This window comes from Psammomys obesus, unplaced genomic scaffold, assembly GCF_907164565.1.
Source record: "Psammomys obesus unplaced genomic scaffold, mPsaObe1.curated_primary_1811, whole genome shotgun sequence".
Lineage (NCBI taxonomy): Eukaryota > Metazoa > Chordata > Mammalia > Rodentia > Muridae > Psammomys > Psammomys obesus.
Window position 1 is genome coordinate 928777 of NW_026596234.1, and position 20986 is coordinate 949762.

At 50.6% G+C, this 20986-nt stretch overlaps 1 protein-coding gene across 2 annotated transcripts; it reads left to right on the top strand.

Moving 5' to 3' along the window:
* The first annotated feature begins 538 nt into the window (after nucleotides 1-538).
* Nucleotides 539-20615, top strand: Nkain4 (sodium/potassium transporting ATPase interacting 4). 2 transcript variants are annotated; one of them, XM_055596087.1, is made up of 7 exons: nucleotides 541-709; nucleotides 10700-10837; nucleotides 11109-11189; nucleotides 12069-12266; nucleotides 17847-17907; nucleotides 18929-19013; nucleotides 19989-20614. In XM_055596087.1, the coding sequence occupies exons 1-7, from the start codon at nucleotides 656-658 to the stop codon at nucleotides 19996-19998; spliced, it is 627 nt and encodes a 208-aa protein (XP_055452062.1). In that variant the 5' UTR covers nucleotides 541-655; the 3' UTR covers nucleotides 19999-20614. The 2 variants fall into 2 exon arrangements, with proteins under 2 accessions (XP_055452063.1, XP_055452062.1); XM_055596088.1 differs by lacking the exon at nucleotides 11109-11189 and having other exon boundaries at nucleotides 539-709; nucleotides 19989-20615.
* The last annotated feature ends 371 nt before the right edge of the window (nucleotides 20616-20986 follow it).

Consider the following 20986-nt stretch of genomic DNA (forward strand, 5'->3'; position numbering starts at 1 on the left):
AAGGACATAGAGCTCTGGACCAGGTCAGGACTTGTGGTCTTGGAGACTCTCACAGTTAAAACACCTCGTGCATGGGGTGCCTCGGAACCCCCACAAGAAAGAAGTTTGATGTCAACAGCGCAGAGGTGTATGTCCCACCAGAGGACTCGGAGCAAGGACAGGAGCCAGTCCAAAAACTATCTGGGGTAGATGCGGCCGCTAATTCTTTTGCGAGCCAGCTGGGACAGAGTCTGTCCATCACGCCGCCCTTCGCTGCTCTATGCTGCCAGATAGCCTTGCCATCGCCCCTTTAAGAAGGGGTCCCACGCCCCCTCTCCCCGGCCGCTTGAAGCCCCTAAGGCTTCTAGGACTCGGGATGTTTAAGTGTGGAGACAGACGCGGCGCAGCTGTTATGCAGAGCGGGAAAGATAGGGGGAGGGCGGGGTCTGACGAGCCGGTGGGCAGGGGCGGGATCTAAAAAAGGAGGGGGCGGCCAGGGCTGGGGTCTGCTAGGCTTCCCCGAGGCAAGCTAGGGCGGGATCTGTAAGCTGGAAGGAGGCGGTGTCTTCAGGGCCCAGCGGGCGGGGTGGTGGTGGATTAGGGGGTGGACAGAAGCTTTCGCCCGCGGCGGACTGTGGCCCACTCTGGCTGCAAAGGCTCTCGCAGCGTGAATACCATGGGCTCTTGCTCCGGCCGCTGCACGCTTCTTGCGCTCTGTGCTCTGCAGCTGGTGAGTCCGGGTGTCCTGAGTGGCTCTCCGGACCCGCAACAGCCTCAGGAGGCTTCTGGGATGACGGCTTAGACCTATTTGCTGTGGGGCTTGGACCTAGTTGCTGTGGCCGATTTTTCCGGCTGCCAGGCGAGCGAGGGGAGCTGCCACCGTGCGGGATCCCGGCTGTGTCCTGCTGCGTTTGCTCGGGGAGTGGCATCCTGGTTGGCAGGGACAGGTGCTGGGGAGCGTCTGGGCACCCCCCCCCCCGCCCCCGGCCCCAAGGAACAAAAGCCTTCGGGCGGGGCTGCCCCTGGAGTTGCGCTCAGGTCCAGAGTGCCTGGACAATGCTGCATATGATACCCACACGCTCCGAAGGCGCCTGTGGCCGGGAGAAGCAAGCGTGCGTGTCTTACCGCGGCGGCACGAGGGGCTGAGCCGGCCGGCAGCAAAGTTCATGTCTGAGTGTGAACATTAGAGTCGGATGTGCTGGAGAGTGTGATCGCCTGACGCACCTAGCTTGCGTGCAGGCACTGTCGACCTTGGTCTCCCAATCTCCCTGGCCTGTGGAGGGAAGAGGCTCTCAGGCAAGAATGTCTAGGGTTGAGCCCCCAGTCCCCACGTTGAAGAGCCTTGGTCAGAGAACTTGGAAGACACCGAGCAACTTTGCAGCTCTCCTTGAGCTTAGAGTCTGGAATGCGGGGATCTAGGACCCTTGGAGGAAGGGGCTAAAACAAAGGTCGCTGGGGAAACTCTTTTGCGTAGATGCTAATGAGCCCTGGCTATCTGGTCTTAAAAAGGAAATGTAGCTTTGTTGTCTCTGGGCTGGGTGTGGACCTGGGCCCAGCTAGACTGGCTGCCTCCTCCGCTGGTTGACGCTGGAGTTCACTGAGGAAGAAGTTGTTTCAAAGACGCTTTAAGGCAGTTTGGTGTCTTGTACACAGGTAGTGTCTTGTATCTCCAGGAGCTGTCAGGCATAATGTGAGGTTGCAGGGAGGTCCATGGTCCAAGCCTTCACTGGTCTGCAGGGTTTCTACTGGGCAGGTCAGACTTGAGAGGGCTGCCTCCGTCCTTTGAGCAGTGTGGAGTCTCTTTCTGTGAGCGACTCCCTCAAGGGGCTCCTGGAAAGAGAGAGAAAAGTCCTGCAGAATGACCAGGTAAAATACAGGGATGAACTCGCTGACTGAGGTTTGGAGTCTGCCCGATGTGGGAGCAGCGGCTTAGGGGGAGGGGAATGATTGGTTTCCTTGCACTGGGTTTGGTAGGAGAGCGTTCTCTGACCTGTGGCTGAGAAAAGCAGGTGCTTCTGCCACCTCCGGTTTCAGGGACTCGGTTTCAGGGACATGGTCCTGGGATACAAGAGGATAAGGTCAGCGCCTGTCCCTTCTTGTTTGACTTCTCCTGGATACTGGTGTAAGTTTGGGACAGACCTTTGGAAATTTGGATGCAAGTAAGAGGAGAGAGGTTTTGGGTTGTAAAGCTTCCCTGGACAGTGCTTCTCAAAGACTCAGTGTCAGCCAAGACAAGCCCAAGGACTTTGTGAAGCTGCACTGAGCCCTGTATCCTTGCTTTGTCCAGCAGGCCCCAGGGAGTTGTCAAGAGTCTTTTGTCCTGTACTGGCTGGCAGTTGGGGGCGGGCCACCCTCTTCAGCCTCTGGAAAGAACAGGCCCAATGCCACCCACTGCTCTGGTCTCTGAATTTGAGTAGGGAGCAGAGGAAGCTGGGAGTAGCATGGGGGTCCCAAGGCTTTCCCTTTTTTGACAAGCGTGAGAGTTTTCTTGTTACCAAGTTACTGGACAAAGGACCTAAACAACTCTCCCTGAAGAACAGCAGGAACTTTGCCGGCTCTGAGCCAGCACTATGCTGAGACTGTTCCCAGTTCTTGCCTTGCTGTGATGACAAGACAGAGGATCGGGGGGGCCAATGAAGGAGTCTGCAACTAGATTCCGCAGGGCCACTAGCTTTAACTTGCCTGTCTCCATGCAATGGGAGACGTATGTGTGGCCATAGAGCTTCTGGGCATGTTAGCTTGAAAATGAGAGAATGCAACAGTACTCTCACCTCTTACTTGGTTTTCATTCCTGAGGCAACCAGGACCTGGCTACTCTTCAGACTGAGGTCCTGTAGCCGCCTCCAGTTGGGGCCTCACAGGACAGTGCCTGGGGTTTCTTAGTGGACTAATAGGGCCATCTTCACCTCCCCTTCCTTTTTCTCCCTGGGAGGGATAAAGACCGGTTAGACCCAATCATTTATAAAGAGTCAGGCCTCTGTCCTCCTGTGCTGGTTTGTTTGTTTTTAGTTTGCCACAAATTTGTAATTTTATGTGTAGGTCTTCTCCAGGAACTAGAGGGCTGCTGGGATGGGGATATCTGGGCTCTGATACTTGATATCCATTCTGGATCATTTTCATGTCATGCGTACAAAGACTGTGGGTTCGGTCAGTGCCTCTAACAGCTGAATGGAACAAGCAAGCACATAGACCCCTGTGTGACTCCCTAGGGCAAGTTCATTGTGGGGGAGAGGAAATGCCTGGGCCCAGGGTTGGAGCTGCAAGTTGCCTCTGAGCATGCAGGGGTGTAGACCCTGAGTCCTGCTTAAAGGAGAGATGTTCCCATTCCAGAAGAGGAGAGGGCACACCGGTGTCTTAGCTGGTGAGTGGAGGCAGCAGGCAGGGGTGAAGGTGAAAGATCCCCTGAGTGAGAAGCTTGGTCCTCAAAGGCTGTGCACTGTTAGAGCAGTCTGTGGCTGGGGCTCCATCAACAGTCTCTGTCTTGAACATTCAAACAGGCCTCTGCTGTCATCCATTTTATGTCAACCATCTGGTGCCTCTCACTGTTAGTAGGGGTTCTGTAGGAGCAGTTCTGGTGAATAGAGATCAGTAGTAGAGGAAGTACCCATCCTGGGCTTGTCATGGCAGATCTGATGGTACTAAGAGCCCTGAGTGCCTTCCCAACAGCTATGTGCTCAGTTTCACTAGGAATTCAGCAGTGAGCTAGGGCTGCAGCTTAGTGGTCCAGCGAGTGCTTAGCATGTGCAAGGTCCTGGGCTTGATTCCAACTCTGGACACACACATGCATGTGCATACGCATGCATGCTCATGAACACACACACACACACACACACACACACACACACACACACACAGTTTGGAAGAGTTGGAAACATTCCATTCCTTACATCTCTTGACCATACTGACACTCAGAAACTGTCAGAGCTGTGTCACAGATGTGTGCTGCTTTCTGTGACCTTCTAGGAAGTTAAGGGTGTGCAAAATGAGAGCCTGCAATTCCCAGGCCATTTCTTACCCATAGAAATGTCCCAGGGTATCCTCTCCAAATCTAGACATGCCTTGGGACACAGCTCCAGAACCTAACAACTCTGGGGAACTCTGACAGAGGAAGTGGGGAGAGGTAGAAATTTCCAAAGTGGTGGAGAGTCAGACACCAGAGGTCTCCATAGGATTGCTAGAGTTGTTGATTTTCCAAGGTCACAGCAGCAATATAAGCTCCCTTGTGGTATAAGGTACTGGCTAGACAGCAGGCAGACAGCATATGTGAGGGCTAGCATGGTTGTGCTGGCAGGCATCAGTCATTCTGCAAGTTTATTGTGGCCTCAGTGTGCTGTGCTTGACTGTTATGCTTGGCTTGTGCTCCACCTCCAGACATTGTAGGGAGGGTCAGCAGGGGTTGGGCATGTGATAGAAAGGAGTTGTGATCTAGATGGCCAGCGAGAAGGATATTAATGAATTCTCAGATCAAACAAAAGGGAAGGGGGCCTGTCTGCCAGGCCAACTTTGGTTGGAAGACTTGGAGAAACAGGCAGTTGGGGTCAAGGCCATCCTAGCAGGATACTGGGTCAGGGCAACATGTCATCACCGGGAGAGTAAGTGCTAGTCTTAGATAACAAGGGAGAAGCTGGTAAAGGCTTAAGTGTGGCTGAGAATCCAGGTGGGTAATACAGGGTTTACTGGGCACAGGAGTTTCAGAGGTATGGGGTACAGATTTGCCTCCAACCATGGGCTCTGAGGCCTTAGACTCAACTGACCCATCTTGATGATGAGAGCCCATCTTGATGGCGGCAGGGCAGGCCTGAGTCTCTATCCTGGAGGCTTGAGCTACCCCCTGGGAAGGGCCTACAGTGTTTATTCTCCTACTGAGGGCAGGAGAATGGCATGCTGGGTAACTCCCCTCTTGAATACCCCTCCTCACTCCCTGCTCATGGAGCAGGCTGAGACTGACAGTCCTGGTATTGCCAAACACCCCGCCCCCTAGCCTGGATCAAGCTCACTGAGTCTCAGTGACCCCACATTCCAGGCCCAGAGCCATCAGGGTGCGTCTGAGCTGGAGGAGGGGCAGGTCCTGAAGGAATTTGACAAATCATAAAAAAGAATCTCCCTTTAAAGAAAAAGTTATAAAATCATCCCCACAGGACAGCAAGTCTGGAAATAGCAGGGCAGAAAGTGCCATGGGCTTTTGGTACTGACCGGGTCTGTCATTTGGCTTCTGCTGCACAATACACGTGTGTACACACAGACATGCAGTTATGTGTGTACACACACCTGTATGTGGACATGGGTACACACGACTCTGTATTTTATTTAGATATGGAACCCATGTGTGGCCCAACCTGCCTGCATCCCAGGCATTCTCTAGTTACTTCTGGGACTGGAGTATCTTTGAACAAATGGCCTGGACTGGAGCCTCAGAATCCAGAGATCTATTGAAATGGCTGTGGAGGGACTGCTTCTGCCATGTGTTACAAGTCCAGGCAGCCTGGGGAGATGGGGCCTCTTCCTTTCTATCTGCTGTGTATAGCTGTAGGCCTGACCATCCACTTGTCCTTACAGAGCATACCTTCTATGGGAGAAGAGGGGCTATGGACCCTTTGGGCAGCCACAGAGATTCTCCTAGATCCGAACTGGGAACAGAAGAAGCCTGGACCATCTCTAGAAGGGAAACAGAGGGCACAATCTCCACTCAAGGCCTCTGTAGTTGTGCAGCCAACCACAATGAGGTGTTCAAGGCCTGGCCAGGGTAGCTGCCACCACAGCTATAACTCCCTCCCCCCTGCCATTCAAATATGGTGCTCAGTGACTATTGGCAATTATTGACCCATGAGCTCCAACAGCTTTAGGGAAGTCAGTGTGGCTGTCCTGAGACTCTTCTTATTGGATTGTGTGCTACAATACTTTCTACTCTGGGCCTTACTGCTTAGTCAGGACCCATCTGTAGCTGATTCTCCTAGAAAAAGTCTTCTGGGCTGGTCGTGCCTTCTCTGTTGTTTCTCTGGTGGCCATGGGGTATACACTGGCTCTGGTGGCCCAAGGTATCTTGGGAAGATACAAGTATCCTGGGCAGTATGACCTCTTTAGATCTTTTCACCTTCTGCTCAAGTGGAATTAGTTTATGTTTGAAAGAGGTGTTTGGGGTGTTGCTCGTTTATTCTTTGGAGGGGACAGAAGCCCCACTTGCTTCTTCTGCCTGCCACTCCACTCCCTTATATTAGTGAGGGTTTCAGGAAGGATGCAGGCAGTTTGATTAGGAGGCTAGACCGTGGAGGGGCAGGCCAGGCCAGGCCTACCTTGATATGAGTCACTTTCCTAATTGCTGTGACTAAACACTTGACATGAACAACCTCAGGGAAGAAGAGCTTTATTTTAGTTCCCGGCTTCAGAGTTCCGTTCATAGCTGGTAAGTTACGGCACTCGAGTGGCTCCCCTTGGTGGTGAGAGCGTGTCACGGTGGCTGTTCATGTGGAAACAAAACACAGGTGGGAACCAGGGATGAGCACAGCCTTCAAAGACCTGCCACTGTTGACTCATTTGTACCAGTTAGGCCTGACTTCCTGAGGACATTCAGGGGGAGAGCCTTAAGAACACTGACTGCTAAAACTGTCACCGACTGGGGAGCAAACATTATAACATAAGCCTGTAAGGGATTTTCAGATTCATCCCTAGCACCTAGTTCACTGGATGTCTCTACTTGTGTTGATTTTCTGAATCATTTGAAAGTCACACAATTGGGTTTCTTTCACACCCCATCGTTCATTTCTCTGTATAGTCCCTGCACTGTTTCAACATTAAGACTGTCTTAAGCCTTACCACATGAGAAGGTGGATGCTCCTGAGCTGTCCTCTTGTCTTTGGCTGCTAACTGGCTACAGCATCTGACAAGCCTATGTGGGCACCTGCTGTACACACTGCATAGTTCAAGTAGCATCTGGCACCACTGTGGGTGTGGAAAACCCCCAGCTTATATTCATGGTCAGGAAAGGAAAAACCCCCAGCTTATATTCATGCTGTCCTCACCTCAGACAAAACCGTCAGAGAACCTGGAACCAGCCATCTTTATATCACCCCAACACTGGCCCATGCTTGCTGCCTGCAGGCAGAGCAGACTCTTAAACAACCCTGGAAGGATTCTTGGCATATTCCAATGAGAAGAGTGTCCTGACTGAGACACCGACTCCCAATTCCTTAGAGATGATGTAGCTAGAAGGCAGACAAATGATTCCTTGTAAAAATAAGCAAAGCTTTTGCAGAGCTCTCCAGTGATCCCTCCATGCATGGCTTCCATGTGAATGAAGAGGTGGGAGCAATTGGCTAGATCAGCTATGTCTGCCCATGGAGAGCTGGTGCTGGCCAATCCTCTTCCTTAGTGCAAACAGCCTGTCAGGCCTAACCAGGAGTCAAAGATTTGGTCAAGCATCCCTCTGGCCACACTGTGAAAGGACAGAGCTGAGAGCTGATCCTTGAGAACTGACCGATGTGAAATTTGCCCATAAGGAACTGCTCCAGTGTCCATGTGCGTCATTGAGGAGTTTACTCATGTATAGAGAGACACATTTCCAGGGGGCTAGCTTTAGGAAGGTTCTTTGGAGGTGGGAACTTGGTGAGCAGAACTTGGCTCATCAACAGCTGCAATCATGAGACATGGTACAGACCCACTAGGAGCCAGCAGGTCCGAGTGCTTTGTGACATGAGAGAAGACAGTATGTGTTAACACTTTGACAGAAAAGGGGCACTGAGTGTGAGTATTCTGTGACAGGAAGGGGGAACAGTGGGATCTGTGACATAAGAGGGATTTTTTTTTTTAGCATAAGTGTTCTGTGACAGGAGTAGGGGCAGTGGGCATAAACACTCTGACAGGAGTGGGGACAACTGGTGTGAGCACTCTGATAGAAGATGGGGCAGAGGGTATGAGCTCTCTGCATAGGAGGAGCGGATGGCTTTGGGAACTCTGTGATTGGTTGGGGGGAAGTGAATGTGAGCACTTTGTGGCTTTTGTGGGGCCCATCTTAAACTGATTCTGTTGGGCCATTCTTGGTGTTGATAGAAGGTCTGCCTTTACCTCTCCACTTAGCAGCCCAAGTCAGCCATCACCCAGAGAAACCTAGACTCCTGTAGAGCATGCTTGTTAACAGTCTTCTTTTGAGACTTCTTTGGACTACTCACCACTCCGGTCCACTCACAGCAGCCAGGGCAATGCCAAAGCATGCCCAATTGCAGATGTTTCCTGGATGTTGTCAGCAGACTTTGGGATCCGGTCCCATCATACAGACCCCAAGCAGCAGGGAGGAACCGGTACTTTCACTGAAGTCAGTGTCTCTGGCCGACCAACCTAGTGACCAAATTACTGAACTCAGACTTGACACATGGCATGAGGTCATGTGAGGATGGAGGTAGTTTTTACCCCCAGGCCAGGCCAGTCCAGTCAGCATTGCCTTTCTCTTGATCTTGGCTTATCCGGCCTTGGAGAGGGCCTTCACCACTGTGAGGAGTCTTGCCTTTGGGTTTCTATTGTTGATAGAACACCATGACTATAAACAACTTGCAGAGAAAAGAGTTTATTTCATATTACAACTCTCAGGTCACACTCTATCACTGAGGGAAGTCGGAGCAAGAAAGGAACCTGGAGGCCAGAGCAGGGGCAGAGGCCATGGAGGATTGTGGCTTACTAGCTTACTCCCCATGGCTTACTCACCCTGCTTTCTTACAGCTCCCAGAATGACCACCTACAATGAGCTAGGCCCTCTCACACCAATCATTAATTGAGAAAATGCACCACAGGCTTGCCCACAGGTCAATGTGGTGAAGTTGTTTCTTCTCAATAGACTCTGGCTTATGTCAAGTTGACATAAAACTAGCTAGCATGGATTTGTTTCTCACTCTCATACTAGAAGCCACTTTTTGTTTTGTTTTTCAAGACAGAGTCTCTCTATGTAGTCCTGGAACTCTGTAGACAAGGCTAGCCTTGAACTCAGAGATCTGCCTGCCTCTGCCTCCCGAGTGCTTGGGATTAAAGGCGTGTGCCACCATCAACCAGCCAAGAAGCCACTCTTGGTCAGCATTTCCAGTGCTGTCCTGGTTGCTGATACACGGGGGCCCAGTGAATGTCACAGGCTCAGATCCCCTGTGCTGCCCCTTTAACATTGCTTTTCTTCCAGAATGTAGCCCATCCGTTTTAGTCCTTCCTGGGCAAACTTTTGTCACCTTCAACACAGTGACTCCAGAGAAGGTATTAGAAAATAGTGGATTTAGCCCTACTTTCTCTCCTTCACCTATATCTGCACATGCAATGAAGCCCATTGAAGGCTGGATGGTGTCAAAAGAAGGATAGAGAGGTGGAGAAATAGATGGAAGCAGGAAGGAATGTGTAGGCAGATGAAGAAATGGGTAGATAGATGGATGACGGGTAAATGGATGGATGACAGATGATGAATGTACAGATAGTTAGGTGGGCGGATGCTTTAGAGTCTTGATTCTTCTTGTCATGAGTCTATTTTCCCTAAGTATAAAACACATTCCTTTATATCAGTTGTTCTTTCCCATTGATCTCTCTGCCTACCTGCATGGAGGACAGTGTCTTCAGAGCTACGGCATCTAATGAGTGTCCCCAGAAGAGAAATGTAGCCAGCTTGTGAGGATAAGAGCCATCATCTTATCCACAACTGGCCTCAGGAAAACCACAGAAAGATCACTTACCAGGAGACAGTGGATTCTCTGGGCTCTGTGTTCAGTACCCTGTGCAGACTCAGGTCTCATCTGCCACCAAAGCAGCTAGGCACTTGAGGATCTGTGCTTCTTGTTTATGTCCCCTCATCACCCCCAATTAAAACAGCCTTGGGTATGTGCCAGGCAGATGGTGCATGATCTTAGTCAGAGCACTTTGCGGGCAGAGGCAGGTGGATCTCTGTCATTGCAAGGCTAGTCTGGTCTACATGAGTTCTGAATGAAAAATAAATAAATAAAAAGGAAAGGACATGACTGGTCTAGGTATGGTGGAGGAAAAGTTTTATTGCAGATAAAGGGAAAGAATTGCCAGAGGCAGGGACATCTGGGAGAGTCCAGAATGGACATGACCCTGAGTCATGTGAGGAGAAGGGGGAGGAAAGAGGGGAGAGCCAGACCAAGAGGCCAGGTGGGTAAAGGGCAGACAAAAACACCAGGAAACCAAAATGGCTGGATTATATAAGGACTTCCAGATGAGGGAGGGTAGCCCAGCCCCTGGGCTGGATAGTTCAGGGTAGGGGTCAGAGTATGGTAGCCAGGAGGGCCTGTAACAGGTAGGGACTGAAGGATGCTGGGAGAACCTGTCTGATATGTTAATTAGGCACCTCGGCCAATTGTCAAGATTGAGGCCTAACACAGTCCAGGATAGCCAGGACTGTGTAGAGAGATTCTGTCTCAAACAAAAACAAAAGAGAGAGAAAAAAAAAAACAAACCTCTGGTGTTTTGGGTCTCCAGATGAGGGCCTGGGGACAAGGGAGCAGCCCAGCTCAAGGGAGGAAGGAACACTCTAGGGGTGACATTTGGGCTTGTCAGACTTGATGATTTTTGCTCGAAAGGCCACGTCACAGGCACACAATTCTGCTCATGGTTATGGCTAAGGAGGAGGTTGTGGCCCACTTAGTACAGATGTTAAGATAGATGTGAGGGGTACTTAGGAGGGAGGCAAATCTGGAGGTGGCCCATTAAGGTCCATTGCTCTTCATGGGCCACTTGTTCTTAGGTCACTGCTCTGGAACGGCAGGTGTTTGACTTCCTGGGCTACCAGTGGGCACCCATCCTTGCCAACTTCGTCCACATCGTCGTGGTCATCTTGGGACTCTTTGGCACCATTCAGTATCGGCCACGCTACATTGTGGTGGTAAGTCCACTGTGCTTGGCTGCCTCTATGCAAGGCGTAGGAGCCCCCACCACCCTTGGTAGCAGCTTGGGCAGAATGTCTTAGATTACCACCTGGCCAAGGTGGGTTTAGGGAGGCCTTTCCAAGCTCGGCATTGGGAAGGTCAGACTTAGGGAGTCCCGACTTTGCTGCAAGTTCAAGGGCTTTCTTCCAGGGGGTTGGAGAGAATCTGATATCCCCTCTCTGAAGCTGCTGGGTTCAACTTCTGCCCTGTCCTTTCTGGCCTCCCTAGTATGCTGTATGGGCAGCTGTCTGGGTTACCTGGAACGTCTTCATTATCTGCTTCTACCTGGAAGTGGGGGGCCTCTCAAAGGTGAGTAAAAATAGGAAGGGGTTCAGCCACTGGGTTTTGGCCAGATCACCATGTGACGCTCGATTCAACTCGTTGCATGTTTCTTAATGGTGGTGGGAACTTGAAATACAGTGCTGACGGCAGCACCAAGACTACTTTGGCTGTGATCAGTGCTGTAGTATTTTGGGAAGACTGGTTTGTGGGTGGTAACGTTTTTGGTAAGGCATCGTGGGTGTCAGTGGGCCAGGGCCTCAGGCTGTGTAGTACAGAGGGTGGGTCTCTTGGAAAAGGGTCTTGGAACCAGGCACTACCAGGGAGGAGTTGTTGGGAATGAGTAGACATCTGGCAGAGGTGTGTAGGTGTGTCCTTCTCAAAGAATGATGGGATTGGGGCACAAGCAGAGACCTTCCTTTTGTGGCCACATGAAGAATTCTGCCCTGGCCAACTGCCATGTGATGTCTGAGGAAGCTCTGGGATTGTGCATATTTGTTCTCCTAGTCTAGAGAGACACATAGTGGTGTGGGGGACTGAGTTAGCCCTGACTGGGGTTATGCCAGTCCCCAAAAGGAAATAACTGACATGAGACCCAAGACCCACTGTGGCAGCTTCAGCCAGGGACATGAATGAGGGTTTTGAGGAAACTGGATTCAATAATAGTGAGGCCTGAGGTCTTCCCCAGGCAGGGGACCTTCCTGTAGGAAGGGGTGTGAAGGCTGAGGGCCAAGAAAATCAGGCTTTCCTGTTGAGGAACAGTTTGGGAACATTTGTTCCTGTTTGATGCAGCTAAAGCCTAAGAGGAAAGGGTGGAGACTGGCTCCTTCATCTTTCCCTACGCCAAGCTGTGGTAGGTAGAGGCTGGCTGCCTCCTGATACTAACTTTTCCTGTTTCTTTGTCCCCAGGACAGTGATTTCTTGACCTTCAAGCTCTCCCGGCATCGCTCCTGGTGGGAAGAGCATGGGCCAGGCTGTCTTCATGAACAGGCAGCCACAGCTGGCCTAGGGACACTACATGGCCAGTCCTTGGTGATGGGTGCTGGCTGTGCCATGGCGCACACCTATGTGGAAGCTCTACACAGCGGCCTACAGATCCTGCTGGCGGTGAGTGTGGGGACACGTACCTAGGCTTGGGGCTTGTTCTACCTGGGGCAGAGTTGGAGCTTTTCTCTCACATAAGGGCACCAGCTTTCCTCCTTGTTAAGCGGGATTGCCTCCATATCCTGCAAGAAATAAAATCACACGTGGGCTTCTAACCTCAAGCCTATCTTAGTCACTGTTCTATGTTGTGAAGAGACACCATGACCAATGCAACTCATATGAAGAAAGCGCTGAATTGGAGATTTGTCCACATTTTCAGAGGTTTAGTCCATTATCATCATGCTGGAGAGTGAGGCAGCTTAGGGAGGCATGATGTTGGAGAAGTAGCTGTGAGCTATATCCTGATCCATAGAAAGAGACTAGGCCTCGCTTGGGTTTGGAACCCCAAAGCCCAGCCTCAGTGACACACTTCCTCCATCATACGGTTACACTTTCTAATTCTTATAATCCTTTGAAATAGTGCCATTCCCTGCTGAGCAGACATTCAAATACATGAGCCTATGAGGGTCATTCTTATTCAGACTACCACAGAGCTTCATTGTTCTTCTGGTAAGACAAGCTCAGAACCAGAATCAAACTTCAGCCTCTGGTGATGCTGTGGAGTACCAGGCAACCAGGAACAGCAACAGCAAAGGTGAAGATGGATGTCCCTGTATCTCCCTAGCAGATGAGTAGTACAGACAAGGAAGTAATCTAAAGACCCCAGTAGGGCAGTGAAAAGGAGCTAGAAGGCCCAGACCAGCTGGTAAGGCTGCAAGTGGGCACCACTGATGACATTTTTTAACCCCAGTAGGTCTGTTCATTTGGGTAGCACTTCAGTGCTTTCCCTGAGTCTCAGGGCCCTTGGGGGATATTTCACAAGTTCTCATCTCAGGTGTAAAATGAGAAGGCAGGGCAGAGGGCACACTTCCTGACACACAGTGGGCAAGTGGGCTGGCTGTGAGCCCACTGCTCTGAGAAGTCTGCCACAGAACAGATGCTGTGAGACAGGGAACAGTGTGAGGATCTGAATGATTTCCTAGCACTGTGAGATACTGCTGCTCTCCAGGAGTCCTGCTCTGAGAACAGCAGGCCAGTTCTGTGTCCAGGAAGCTCTTGTGTCGGATGTGGGACTGACTGTGTCTGGGTAACTATTGAGCATGTAGAAAAGTTTCTTAGCAGTGAATCACTAGCAAGTGTCAGGTGCCACTGTCCTGTTGGTGGTCACATCCTCCCTGGACTCTCAGGTTGTCTACATTGAGCCTCTAGGGAGATACAAGTCTCAGTATTGCAAGAAACTGAGACGTTACAGCTCTGATGGAGAAGGGTGGGAGGCAGAATTCAGGGGTGCAGGGCCATGAGGTACCAAATGACCTGAGGACCCCAAAGGCCTTTCCTCAGGACCTTAGCCCATTTAGCTGGCCAGGGAGCTATGGAGAGTGCAGAAAAGGCAGTAGGAGGAGAGGCCCAAGGAGGCACCTAAGGGGCTGGGACAGAGGTAGGCTTCTCTGCAGATCTGTCTTACTGCCATGGCAGCACAGTAGCTCAGGCTTCAGCCTCCTTGCAAGGCCCAAGGTTTGGACTTGGCATGGTCTACCAAGCACAGGAAGTTGTGGCATCTTTGGGGATGAGGGATATGTGGCCCGCGTGTTTGCTCTGAGACTTCACAGCTATTACAAGGACTGAGTCCAGGCTGGACTCTTCTTTAGCTATCTATAGAACAGAAGTATTAAGACAAACCCTCAACTCAGAAACAGCAGATGGCAAAGAGACTATGAGGTCCTCAGGCTACCTGTCAACAGCACCACCTGCTGAAGACAAGCCAACGGCACAGGAGCCTTTCTGAAGAACCCTTCATATCCAGAGTGGGCCTCAGGGACATACAAACTCCCATTATTGTCTCCAGCCCTCTCTTTGCTCTCAAGGCCTTTCACACCCTGCTCAGGTGGTCCAGGTGGACTATGTCCCTTTGCAGAACACTAATCCTCTGGATCCAGTGTTAAGTCTGGGCTCCTTCACTGCCAGTCACTGGACCTCTTACTGTGTCCCAAGCCCTATCATTCCAGGACAGAGCCCCGTGCGGTAGAACATCTTGTCCTGGTGCCCTCAGGGTGGGTCTAGACTTGGGTGCTTTACCTATGTGTCTGCATTTGGGTTGGTGCAGGGACTGGAGTCTTGGAAAGACCAAGCAGATGCTGACTCGTGAAGTCTCCCTGGCTGTCCACAGAGAAAGATGTCACCAGGAGTCTTTTTGAAGGCCAGTCAGGGCCTCATCCAGCCACACCAGGGTACCTTATCCTGTCTAGGAAAAGAAAGGGGCTGCAGAAGCTGCTATTAATGCCTTGCAGCCATTGAGCCTGGATCCCTATGCTAGGGGGCCTGCTACCTCAGCGTGGCTCAGGGTAGGGCCCCACATATTTGGGCCCTCATAGAGGCCAAATTCTGGCTTTATATCTGTATAAACAGGAGAAAGCTGGCATAGTGACACAAGCCTGCCATCCCGGCATATGAGAAATGGGGGGAGGAGGATTTCTAATTCAAGGCCAGCCTGGATATATAGCAAAACCCTTTCTGTAAAATAAAACGGGGCTGTGATAGAGCAGTTAGTAAAACACCTGTTTTGCAAGCACAGGACATGAGTTCAGTCCCCCAGAACCCATGTAAAACATGTCAGGCATCTGGTGAGCTGGCTCAGTGAGTAAGAGCACTTGTTTCACAAGCATCAGGCCTTGAATTCAGATCCCATCACCCTGTCTGAAGGCAATAGGTACAGAGTACTAGAGCAAGTCACTTGAAGTTCTCTGCTGGCCTCCACATGCACTCACAAGGACACAGACCTGAACAAACATGTACACACACCATAAAATATATATACACGCATAAAATGAATAATTGCAACAATTTTGAGATAAAAATCTCACGGTATAGTCCTGGCTATCCTGGAACTCTGTGTAAAATCAGGCGTGCCTCAAACTCATAAAGCTCTGCCTGCCTCTTCTACCTCCAAAATGTGGGGATTAAAGGAGTGCACCACCATACCTGTTTCATGAAACTAAAGAACAGCCCTATCTGGTAAACATGGAATTGACTCTTTAGACCTCTCTAGCACTGCTCAAATTGGTAAAGAACAGTGGTTAGGGAGACAGCTCCTGGGCCCAAGTAGTGTCACTTTTCTACTTGTGTGCCTTAGTGAACCCTTCGGCCTCTCTGTACCTCAGTTAATCACTTCTTAAAATGAAGGCCATTTTGATAGAAGGACTCAATGGGGTAGGAAGGAGGGGTTTAGGAAACTGTAGAACGGCAGCAGCAGCAGCACAGCCCATAGGATTGTGGGTGCCACACCTTAGGCACAACCAGGTTGGTCCATGGAGAAGCCTAGTCACATCTTGAGGCCCCCAACTTTCCCAGGCACACCATGCTTGGTAGAGGTCAAGTTCACAGGACAATCAGCAACTGATGGTAGGAATTGAATTCTACATCTGAAGACATCCAAGATGCAAGAAAGTGTGAGGCGGACAGTGCAGGTGGCCTTGTGGCCTGCACTACCCCTCCACTCCTGGCCTGGGCACCCTGATCAAGTTCAGCCTTCACTACAGAAGCTGCAGCTATGTTTCTCTCCCAGTGTAACTCATTCAGACACTGGGGAGGATCCCAGTTGCCCTCAAAACCATGAGGGAACCCAAGTATGGTCCTCAGAAGAGAAAGAACTGATCAGTCAAGAGTCTCTGTCAAGAGTTCTAAAATTGCAGACTCTGAAAAGACAGTAACTGGCAACTAGAAAGACAAATGAAGGTCTTGCTGTACAGAATTATTTTGGTGGGACGGATGCCGGAGGAAGGAAACTCTGTATGCCTGTGGGGAGATAGCCTTCAGCCATACTTTCTCAAATGGAATACCAGCTCACACATCTGGGCTGCTTGTTCTTGTTTTTCCTGTAGAAAAGGGCCCTCTCTGTTGTTCACTTTGGATAGTATAAGAAAGTGTCAGGCTTAGTTTTTGTCAGACCACTAGTACAAAAAGGCCAAGGGGAGAGAAAGCTTCCCGAAGAGGCAGAGTGGAATGGATGTTCATTCAGGGAAGATCTGGGTGAACAGGGTGGACAGGAGAAGTGGTGGGAAAAGAAGGCAAGAGTGTGCAGGTAGGATGACTTAAGGCAGAGTAGATGCCAGTTTGGACAGAGTCTCATCCCTACGAGAACCTGTCCATGTTTCAGCATTTTGACCAACTTTCCTTGGGGGGCCAATTCTGGGGTATGATCCTCCACTTCAGGCTGTCCCAGGGAATCACAAAAGACTGTGTGAGTGACATCTCAGGCCGCTCTCTTCACAGTGAGAAGGACTTGCAGGCTCAGTTCTGGACTCATTCCTAGAATTCTGGAGGCCCAGGGGGACCACGGCCTGCCCCTGAGCTAGGTAGCATCTCACAGGCACTGAGCTCACGCATTTCCAGCTTCCATCTGATGAAGTGCAGTCTTCTTTGCCAGGAGGGTATGGTGGCTTCTTGGAGGGCTGCTGGGCAGGTCAGTGTGGGTAAGTGAATCCCTCGAAGCTGCCTGTTGCTTCTGCAAAGGGACCTGCTGCATATCCAGAAGGTCCTGCTTCCTTCCAGTCACGCTCACAACACTGTATACCTTCCTGTCACCTCTATAGCAGCTTCCAGTGCTTTCACTTGTGAGGCCACTCCTAGCCGTAGTGTCCTGAAATGCCTTCTCTCTGGCTCTCTAAGAACTCACTAGAGTTCCTGATTAGCTGTACCTTTTGAAATATTTGGGCGCACCAAATCATCCAGGGTCCTAAAAAGACAGAGACAGTTCCCCTCAGGCAAAGCTGTTGTCAGGCAGGGAGGTGAGTGGACATGATACAGGTATTCTGTGGGGGCCCACAGGGGCAGTACACTCTCCTGAGATTCATGGCAGCATCTTGGGACCTGAAATAATAGACAAAGAATGACTTGCCAGCACCAGGGCAGGGAGGCAGCTTTGTAGGAAAGTGACCGACCAGTTATGGGGGCTGATTATTCCTTCTCTCGGATCTGCTGGGTTCCTCACTATCCAACCTAGTCCAATAACCATCCTGACCACATAGCCAGCCTTGCATGCCAGACACAGAGTCTAAATGTGGGGGGAGGGCTTGTACCCTGGACCTCTGCTGGAACTGAGGGGAAGGGGCTCACAGGACACTATGTGATGACATAGAGAATGCAGGCCTAAATGTCTCGGCTCAGAGGACACAGGGCACAGTCCTGCCCCCTCCGAACTATGTCTCAGGTGCTTACGTTCCATGGGAAAGTCCAGGTCTTTCTCCATGTCCAGTTCTCCAAGCCCTGAAAAGGGAAACGGATACCACCCTTCAGACTGGCTTGCTCACCTTCCTCGCTCACGTGCTGCTCACTGAGTAGTGGGTCAAGGGAGAACTGAGACATCCGGGAAGTGGAAGCTTGGGGAAGCAACTCAGGTCAGTGTCACAGTTTGGTTTTAAAGGGGAGGAAACTGAGGCTTGGGAGACGCAGGGCTTTTGTCAGGTACACGTTGGCTCATCTGCACAGTCCCTATGATGCTGCTGCAGGGAGATGGCTTGGCATGTCTGGCCTCTTGGTGTCTTTCAGCTCCTGGGTTTCGTCTATGGCTGCTACGTGGTCAGTGTGCTTACAGAAGAAGAGGACAGCTGTAAGTGTACAGTAGGGCCTGAAGGTGTCCCTTAGGGATGCCCCATGTCTGACCATAGTGGTGACGGCACAAAGATCTGAGAATTGGGGTGGGAGGGGCTGTTTATGGAGAGGAGAAGAGCAGCCCTCAGGTCCAAGGACACCTATCCTTATGACCCCACACTGGCCCCAGGAAAGTCTGAGTCTTCAGTAGCATGGCACCCATATTGATTGACACTTAGTACTAGGCGGGACCTATTTGGACAGATTGTCCATCTGCGTGAAGACCCCTTTCAACTTAACTGTTATTTGCAGCATAACACAGTAATGCTTCAAGCCATCCCTTTGGGGACCCCCAGCCCTGACATCTCCTCATGGAAAGTCCCTGCAGAAAAAGGATTGACAGGGTGGGAAGACAGTCAGGGCTCCTGTGGATAGACCCTTCCCCAGAGTCAGAATTGAAATTCAAAGCCATATGCCCCGGAGAGTTGGGTCATGGGGTCAGCTGTTCCCATGTTGAAGAGATTTGGGCTTGATTTTAGAGGCTGGTGAGGGATGGTCTCTGAGCCCGGGCTCAAGCCCCTGGTGCTGCCTGATCTCCCAGGCTACCGCTGGGCTGCTGGGGATGAAGCAGGAGCGCCACCTGCTGTTTGAATTCAGAACTGCAGCCAGCCCTGAGCTTCAGACGTACATTAATTTTGCCCAACCTAGTGTGGGGCAAGTGCTTGATGTTAGGGAAGTCCACAGGGATGATGGGGAGAGTCTGACAGGGTGGGATGAAGCCCTTGTTGGCCTCCCCACATGACACCCTTCTAGGAAGGTTCGCTCAGACCACAGAGCCAGAAAACTGTACACAGTGCCCCAGATAGATCCCAGCAAGGGTTTCAGATACAACAGGGGACTGATTTGGGGGTTGTGCCTGTACTCCTTCACAAGAACTGGCAGTGCCCCTCTTGTTGGGAATCTGCCACTGGGAATGTTTTCCATTCTGCCATCTTTTCCATCATTTGGGTTTTATTTTATTTGGGCTTGATTTCTTTCAGTTGATTTCATTGGTGGATTTGACCCATTCCCCCTGTACCATGTCAATGAAAAGCCGTCCAGCCTCTTGTCCAAGCAGGCATATTTGTAAGTATGGCCCACTCAGCCTGCATTAGAGTGCTCACAACACAAGGCTCTTCTCCTTGGAGACTTTATCAGGCATTTGTTTGTCAATCCATCTATCCATCCATCACCCCCCTAAGGTCATGTTCTGGTTAGGTGTTGGGATACAGTGGTTGTAGAACTCTTGTTGAATTCAGAGCTCAGCATGAGTACATTCTATGATAACTAGGTCCCAGAGTCTCAGGAATAGGAGGGATACCGACAGGCCACTCCCCAGGGACTTCAATGTTTCAGGAAGTATAGGGGATATTGGGTGGCTGCTGCCTATATTTGGCCGGTCACTTTTCCTTCTCTAGAGCAGCGCTGCAGCCTTGTACATCTCATGGCTGTGCCTGGGCTTCCTGGTGGTCCTGGGATTGAGGTCAGATAGGGCATAGGTCAGATTGAGGTCAGATAGGTTCTCTCAGTGAAGCTGCCTTCAGCTGACCTGATCCCGGAGATCCCTAACCCCTGACTTCAGAGAATCCTAGGCTATTATGGATAATGGGTATCAGAAGTAGCGTAGCGGGACTTCAGCTTCCAAGATGAATGATGGAGAAAATACAGACTGAGGAAGGGGAGGAGCCTCTTGCAGGCTGCCAGCTGCAAAGTCTTCAGTCCTGACTGATTAGCTCCTAAGCCAAGCATGGGCTCAATAGATCTCCATGAATAGGGGCAGCAGGCCTTGTGAGATTTCTCTTCAGTGAGGAGTTTGACCAGGGTGAAACCTTCACTCCACTTCCAGTTCCATAGGGATGGGCCAGGGTTATCAGAGTATAAGATTAGTAGCTGCCCTGGGCATGACGAAGCCTAGTGCCTAGCATATGCTTTGAGTAATTGTCCCTTCCTTGGTTTTGTGGTTTTCGGTTTTTTGTTTTGTTTTGTTGATTTGGAGGTCTCTAAGGGAAAGGATACTGTCCTCTCTCTTTTACGCTGCTCTGATCTCTGCCTTCTCCACAGGCCTGCATAAGTAAGGGAATGGCTGACCCTGCTCCTGCAACCCAGCTTCAACCATGAAAACAATGAGGAGACTTGAGGCCTGGAGTCACAGCCCTGCTTCCCTGCCTAGCATATTTTCAAGTTCACCTTGGATACCAGTGAGGGGCAGGGGATAATACAGGCCAGAGTGGCTACAACTGCAATTTGTGATTTCTTTTTTCTAAACAAACAAACAAACAAACAAACAAACAAGAAAATACATGAGAGAATATAGAAACAAAAAAATTTCATCCCTCGTCTTCTTGGGCAGCTGGCAGCAAACTTGGGTAATTTTCCCAAGAGTTCCCTGGGTGCTCTGTCCTGGGGTTACAAGATCTGCAAACCACAGACTGCTGCCAGGGAAATTGCCCATCAGAGGACAGTAAGAATGTTTAGTCCCCTCTCTGACATGAACTCAGTGGCTGGCTCTTTGATCATCTCCCCCTGAGGTGGGAGCAGCCTTACCAGGTCACTATGAAAGACAGTCCTGATGAGACCTGATAGGCTAGGGTCAGATGGATGGTGAGGAGGTCCTCCCCTATCAGTGAACAGGGGAAGGGGCATGAGAGGAGATGAAGAAGGGAGGGAGGGCGGGATTGGGAGGGAATGAAGGTGGGGCTACAACTGGGATGCAGAATGAATAAATTGTAATAAATAAAAATATATTAATAAAAAATTTCTATTAAATAAAAAAAAAAAAAGAATGTTCAGTCCCACCAGTAAGTCTCTACAAGCCACCAAGAGGCCTTGAATAAATACTGCAGTATCCCAACTGTAAGTCTTATTCAGACAAAGGCCTGGGCCCTGCTGAGGCAGTGCAGTCCCTGGAGCTGGACCAGAAGCCCTGCCATTCTCAAACAAGGAGAGAACCATGGGTGAAACATGGAGCCTGGAGCTACCACATAGAGTCTTCTTTGTAGAAAGTGGATAGCACCATTCAGAAAGAAAGACCCTGGGGACAGCCACCGAATTAGGAAATA